The sequence below is a fragment of the Electrona antarctica genome (assembly GCF_951216825.1).
Source record: "Electrona antarctica genome assembly, chromosome: 6".
Lineage (NCBI taxonomy): Eukaryota > Metazoa > Chordata > Actinopteri > Myctophiformes > Myctophidae > Electrona > Electrona antarctica.
Genome location: NC_136811.1, coordinates 1,927,625 through 1,934,798, shown reverse-complemented (window position 1 = coordinate 1,934,798; position 7,174 = coordinate 1,927,625). Strand labels below are relative to the sequence as shown.

At 39.6% G+C, this 7,174-nt stretch overlaps 1 protein-coding gene across 1 annotated transcript; it reads left to right on the top strand.

The window, feature by feature from the left end:
• The first annotated feature begins 565 nt into the window (after nucleotides 1–565).
• On the top strand, nucleotides 566–5,717 carry LOC306924305 (pancreatic secretory granule membrane major glycoprotein GP2-like). Its single transcript, XM_079502782.1, has 6 exons — nucleotides 566–752; nucleotides 1,432–1,572; nucleotides 1,835–2,076; nucleotides 3,545–3,695; nucleotides 4,030–4,114; nucleotides 5,630–5,717. The coding sequence occupies exons 2-6, from the start codon at nucleotides 1,504–1,506 to the stop codon at nucleotides 5,647–5,649; spliced, it is 567 nt and encodes a 188-aa protein (XP_079358908.1). The 5' UTR covers nucleotides 566–752; nucleotides 1,432–1,503; the 3' UTR covers nucleotides 5,650–5,717.
• The last annotated feature ends 1,457 nt before the right edge of the window (nucleotides 5,718–7,174 follow it).

Here is a 7,174-nt window from a genome sequence, read left to right as displayed (position 1 = left end):
CGCACGCAAAACATAAATACAAAAAAATAAATGAATAAATAAAATAACTTAAAACAAATTAAAAAAATTAAACAAATTAAAAAATAACTTCAAAAAATATATCTTAAAAAATAAATCAAAATAAAGCTCTGTATGTGTGTGTCAGACTGCCACAACAGCTGCGTTCGCTTCCCGCGTTCACGCGTCTTACTTGTTAGCATCATTTAGAATTGTATATGTTCAGTTATGGGAGGAAACGTGCAGATTGTATTGCCACTGTTGATTTGTTGACCAGTTAATAGTATTTATTCTGTAAATGCAACATCTGCGGTATTCCATAAACAAAACAACTGAATAAGCTCCTCTCACTCTGTACTTTATGAATTGTGGGCTTTGAAGACTTAAAAATTTTCATCTTTATTGTTAAGATTGCCATTTATTTATTGCCATTTTTACATGATTCCCTTTAGATTAATTCATGGGGTTAGGGGCTCTACCTGCTTTTGTTTTTGTAACACATTATAATTATGGTATTTCTACAAGAGAGACTCAATTTAGCAAAAACCTTTCTTCTTTTCAGCCCATCCATTACAAACTGCTGAACTTGTATGTGGTCCGAGTCAAATCCAAGTTGGCCTGCGACTGGCTAGCCTAGTATCCTACGGGTTGAATGGATCCTCTGGTCACCTGGACGAGCGCAGCTGCTCATATTCCACAGAGCATGACGGTACCGAGTGGACCGCCAGGCTGACACCTGTGGAAACACACTGACAGTGAGGATTCGTCTGCTGATTCTTACGTGGCTGTGTGTGCAATAATTGAGCAGTTGAGACGAATAAGGGCCGATTCATACTCCTATTTTACCGCTGTTTCGGCGCTGTAGTGCCGAAATGATTTCGGCTCGTCAGAAATTTTCAGTAGCACCGAAGAGCCGACTTTAGGACGGTACCCGCCCCCCCAAACCTCAAATGACGTCACATTGTAGGCTCTACAGAGCCGAACCGACTTTTATTCGGCTCTAAAATAGGAGTATGAATCGGCCCTAACAGTCTTAAATCCATAATTTATTCTGACCCCTCATCGAAAAAGCTGTTATCTGTCCTGACCCCTAATCCATAATTTATACATTATGGATAATTACTATGGACTCTATTCTATTCTATGCTATTCTCTATTTCTCTCCTGTCTATTCCTGGTGCATAACTTTTGTATTGGTGATTAGAGTTCCGCTCAGATGGCTACTGTTGGCCACAGAACATTTGAGAGATTGATGCCCATCTCTGTGTTTGTTTTAATACAGGTTGAACTGCAGACTTTTAGATTATGAAAGTCATTCTATTAATAATAATTCATTCGATTTTAATATATTTCAATGATGTATAATGATGTGTAATAATATACTGCTGGTGAGAAGCTTGCTCAGGTTGTCCATCTAACTTGTCTGTCTTTCAGACCAACAGCACTCATGCCATCTACTCCAACACTTTATTTGTCTACCCTGCAAATCCTCTCTCAAGTCTTCCCATGACGTTTCCCTTCTCCTGTGCCTATCCTCTGGACACAGAGACCAGCCTAAATGTGCTTTTCGGTCGGTGAGTAACTTAATAGACGTTTTAATTTAAAGGTTAGTTCATATTGTTAAGAAAACGATAGGTAGGCCTATAGATACTGTAGTTAACACCCATATTAACAATGTGTTTTGTAAAATTATATTTGTGTTCATCTCTCATCTGCCAGTTACATGACTTCAAGTGTTCTTTGTTCAAGTGTTATGCTATCCCAAAATAAACTGATTTGTTTCAGTTACTACAACACAGTAGATAACAGACACAAATGTCATGTTTTCACTTCCATGGTCCAAGCCCTTTCCGGTCTGGGTCCGCAAGCCAGAGCCTCCATGTATTTGTTCCACTACTCCAACTACACAGAGCCTTACCCAGGAGGCCCGGTCACCCTACCACGGGGTACTACCATGCATGTAGGGGTGTCTGTAGAGTGGACCGAGAAAGAGCGCTTTGGGCTCCTCCTGGACAACTGCTATGCCACTGCCTCGTCCAGCCATGATGACTCCATGCGACACTTCCTCATCCAGAACAAGTATGTATGACAGACCAGCACGTCTTTCTTCCAGGCAGCGTTCTGGAGCGCCGAAGTCCTGACGTCACTGGCTCATCCCCTTGTTCTGCCTGGTTCACGGAAGTAATTTCTCTATGGAGAATAACATGGGGTCGTCTTAAAATTGTTTCATATAAGCGTTGTGGTCCAAAGATAAACAAGCTGTCTCTGCGTTATGGTCTGGGAGGTGTCTCTGTATCGTTTGCGACAGTCAGTCACTCATGTATGATACAGTCTGTTTCTAGCGAAAATGTAACTAATTCAGTAGTAGCAGTAACAATAGCGTTTTCTCTCAGTCAGTTGATTCTTCATATCCATGAGTGAAGCGGCCTGGATGATTTGTTTATTTTGCAAACACAGTTCTTTTTTGAGGCGATCTAAAATCCCCCTATGGGGATTACAATGCAAATAAAAAGTACATGAACCTGTGTATTCGCGCCCTCTACCGATATTGACGTCAGACTTCGGTGCTCTATAGTTTTGTTGACTATAAGGCCGGGCTACACTCAGAGTCCACGGGAGTCCACAACGGCACGCTGCCACTATAATCACTGGAACCCGGCTACACCGACCGAGCAAAGGTGCAGTGCGCAGGTTGTGCGAAAGCTCCGCAAAAGTTTTTTTCTTTTACGAAACTGCCTACAGAGGATAAAAAAATAAAAAAGATATGGAACTCCCCACTCCGCCGACGGTGCGGTTCTGTTCCATCCCCAGTGTATGGCTACCCAGTAAGACTAAAAGACTAAGATTTTGATATTTATCCGACTAAGACTAAACGATTTCAGATTACTAAAACTAAATGGTGTGTGTTAATTCAAAAGACTAAATATTTTCTGTCAAAAATTAAAACTCCTAAGACTAAGAATGTCATAAGTCCAGGTGTTATGTCATAATTATGTCATCCATATCCATATTATGCAAGTCGCGCTGAGCCATAGATCGGTTATTTCACATTGGATCAGATGATTTTGCCACATTAAAGGAGAATTCCATGCTAGAAGGCTTTCTTACCTTTATTTGTAGTTGTTACGTCCCCACCAAAGAGCTCAGGTGTTATTTTGTGCAAAACTGCATTATTGGCTATTTCCCCTATACTAATATAAGCCCTCAATGGGGGTTGGGTTTTTGTGCTAATTTGCTTATTTCCATCGAAATAAGTAGTTAAGTGTGCCGCTTGCCGCTTGGGATACTATTTATACATTTTTTAGATTTTTTCTTGAGCGATGGAAATAAGCGAATTAGCACAACACCCCAATGCCCCATTCAATTCAATTCAATTCATTGAGGGCTTAGGGGAAAAAGCCAATAATGCGCTTTTGCACAAAATAATACCTGGATCTCTTTGTCGCACAGTTCCATTCCATTCCATCTGATCTGAAATAAACGAAATGGTGTGTTACTCAAAAGACCGAATCAGAATTTGCTGTCATAATTAACACTTGCTTCCAAGGTGTCCTAGCAACCGCGATGAGGTGAGAGTTGATGAGAGCGGCTCGTCCCTCCAGGCTCGTTTCTCTGCTCGGCTCCAGGTCCCCTACCTAAACATCTACGTTCACTGCAGCGTCAGCCTGTGTGACCACACGGCCTCATCCTGCGCTCCGGTGAGTCTCACACTATACCTCACGTCATGAGAGACATTTTTTTCTCTTCTCTAGCAGTGATTCTAAACACCCCATTTAATGGCATTTCTATCTCTGAGACCCGAATTTGTTTTGTATTGTAAAATCATTGTTAATTTAACTCAAAACACATTTGTACACTCTCTGAGTTACAGGCCCATAAGGGTCCATTTTGTTCCAAACTATCATTTAGCTGCATGGGGACCCCCTGGAACTCCCTCGAGGACCCCTGGGGGTCCCCTGACCCCACTTTGGGAACCACTGACTTATTTTACCGATACACCCGGCTCACTTCCATCGCTACATCTTTTTGCAGGTCTGCTTGGGGAGGGCCCGAAGGGAACCTCGTTCCGTTTCCAGCACCATGGACATCCAACCTCTCACCATCGGACCAATCACCTGTGAGTATATCTTTTTTTAAAGCTACAATTATGTCCTACCAGGACCTTGCAATAGACGCATAACTGTAGTCCCAGGTTCCAGAAAGTGGCATCGTACCCATTCCCTGTTTCCCCCGGTTTCATTTTCTCATTTTTATTGGCTCCTTTTATGTGTTACTGTGATTAAAATCTGCTGCCAAGCTAATCAAACAAATGGAAATATTAAGCGGAACAGGAAGGTTCAAGGTTGTCTTTATTTGTCTCCCTAAGGAGAAGTTTGTCTTGGAGACAGAGTCACAGCTGCATACATATAACACATAGACATTCACATAAAGAAAAGAAAAACACCATGAAACAAACCAACATTAAAATAAACTGAGATATTGCACACATTCCCTTAATAAAGTGCATCTGGTCAGTTACGGTTACTGCCATTCGGCAATCTGATTGAGCATTTTGATTGACAGAGGGACAAATGAGTGCTTAAATCTATTATAGTCACATTATTTCTACTGTCAAAAAAGAGATTTCAACCTTACTACTACTTTTTACTACTAGGACTTATCAGAGGAAATTATGTAAAAAAAAAAGTTGTTTTGCTAATTGTATGCACATTTATAATACTTATTAAAATAATAATAAATTAATAATTTACATTTGGGGGATATCTTTCACAATAATAAATAAAACATGTTCTAGACATTATAATGATCACAAAAAAAACATATATTACAGTTATTTTTTTTTACTTACTTTTATCAGGGTTAAAGGTCCAGAGATTTTTAATTTGTGTGAATTTCAGCCTCTGTGGGGGGTATTTATATGCAAATATCATGACCAATGGCATTGCAATGAACATCAATGATGACGTTTAGGTGAAAAAAGAACAGAAAATTAATTGATCAATTAATGAATTAAGTAATCAATTAATTCAAATATGTTGTATTATTGCAACGCTGGGTGTTACAGGGTTAAATCTATTGTAGTCACATCATGGAGTTCTATATCTCTGGGTATGCCACCTTGGGGAAGCTGTCAGAGTTAAGGCTCATACATAGTCTGGTTTTTCGGTGGTGAGGTGACCACCGAACTACAACATGACGTCACGAGCCGCGGTGAAGAGCAAACCACCGCCCCAGCCCTTCTCTCTGTTTTTACTCACCACCGCTCAACGTTATTTCAGCTCCGGTGGTCAGCTCACCACCGGAGCGGTGGTCACCTCACCACCGAAAATCCAGACTATGTATGAGCCTTTAGAGGCGAGTTTTCTGCAGCCACAGATTTAGAGGCAGTCTCTGCTTGGCCTGGGGAGCTTACTGAGCTTTGTGCAGTATCACTTGTCAACCACTAGGTGTCTCCTAAGTGACACCAATCTTGGAATGCCCCAATGGAAGTGTAGGGGAGACCACCTCCAATCATTGCAGATGTAGGCTAATAGTTTTGGGTTGAAAATGATTTTAAATGCATTTAAATAAGTTCTGAGTTGCTGCTTGAAGTGTATTTATCGTTTTTTGTTTTTGTCCCCCGGATCTTCAGGGGGAAATGTGGTGGACTGAAACAGAGGGGATTCTTCAATGATGCAACGAGTCCCAAATATATCAATACAATTTTGGATTTCTGTGATGCATATGAAGACTTTAAAATGCTTTTAAATCATTTAGTTTTGTCAACATGTATACAAAATGTTCTTCTGGTTCCTATGATCTTACCTATAATGTATTTTGACTATTTTCTATATAATATTCAACAATCAAATCCCAATCAATCAATAAAATACTAATTGATGTATGCCTTTTGTGTTAGGTGATGATAGTGTGTATAAATACAATATATCTACATGTCAATATCTAATAAATAAAATTTGATATTAAGTAAGTTATGGTTAAAGCAAGGTAATTTAGGTGTACAGTAACTATAGATTACAAATAAAGGTCAGCTACTATGTGATCAAGGTCAATACCAACGCAGAACGCACAAGGGTCTGAGACATGGAGGTATTTCACTCAGGAGCTGGAGCTTTAAATGATTAATATCAATTACTTAATTACAGAAACCATAACATGATTACAAAAAAATAACACATTTTAATCGCTCTTAGTTTTTGCACCACAGAACCTTTCTCACTGGACGAATGTCAGGCGTACCGATCATAGCGGTACACGCTAGGGCATTAAGCCACTAGTGAATCCACTAGTCGACCTTGTTGGTACTAGTTGACTAGTTGATAAGAAAACTTTTTTTTTTGTAGGCCTCAAGATCAGGTAGATTATAGTTATAGTCACCAATGTACACAGTTTTTAAATGTACAAATATTTATTTCCCCCCCCCCAAAAAAAACTAGTAAACTAGGCAACTAGTCAACTAGTAAAAATGACTAGAAGTGCCCTAGTACACGCAATGGGAGAAGAAGCCGATCAGACAACTTTGCTTGGCCCAGTGGATGCATGGGGAATTTATAAATACATATTTATAAATAAAGACACACTCATTGATGCACTCATATACCAAAATCTGTTTTAATAAAAAAATAAAATAAAAAAATCTTCAGGTCAAATATTGATATGCGGTTAAAATGTGATTAATTTTGATTGATTAATTACAGTGCCTCAAATTATTTGCATTATTTTTTAATTGAGTCCCAGCCCTAATAATAATAAATTTAATTTGTATTGCACGTTTCATTCACAAGAAATCCCAGATTGCTACATGGATAATCAAGTGTGGCGGGTGAAAAGAATCCGCTCGCAACAGAGTAGGCCTATGGCGTGAGATCTCGAGATCTCTTGCTATAAATCGGGTTGAGTCTCTGCCATCTGCTGTATCATGCTGTTCCTCATGGACCTGTTAATTACACAACAGTTATTCGCAATATTACTTTGCAAAGCCAAAAGAATCCCAAGGGGTGTGTGTGTGTGTGTGTGTGTGTGTGTGTGTGTGTGTGTGTGTGTGTGTGTGTGTGTGTGTGAGTGCGTGTGCACGTGCGCATGTGTGTTTGTGAACTTTAGTGGTATACTGTCTGAAAAAAACCTAGGCTACATCATTGACATTCACCAAATAACTTTAAATAGAAAAAAGGACAGA

Bases quoted from the DNA above. Each gene is read 5' to 3' on its own strand.
- LOC306924305 (XM_079502782.1), top strand. From the start codon at position 1,504: ATGACGTTTCCCTTCTCCTGTGCCTATCCTCTGGACACAGAGACCAGC. The intron at 1,573-1,834 runs TGAGTAACTTAA...TTCACTTCCATG, and splicing joins TAAATGTGCTTTTCGGTCGG to GTCCAAGCCCTTTCCGGTCT. The intron at 2,077-3,544 runs GTATGTATGACA...CTTGCTTCCAAG, and splicing joins CACTTCCTCATCCAGAACAA to GTGTCCTAGCAACCGCGATG.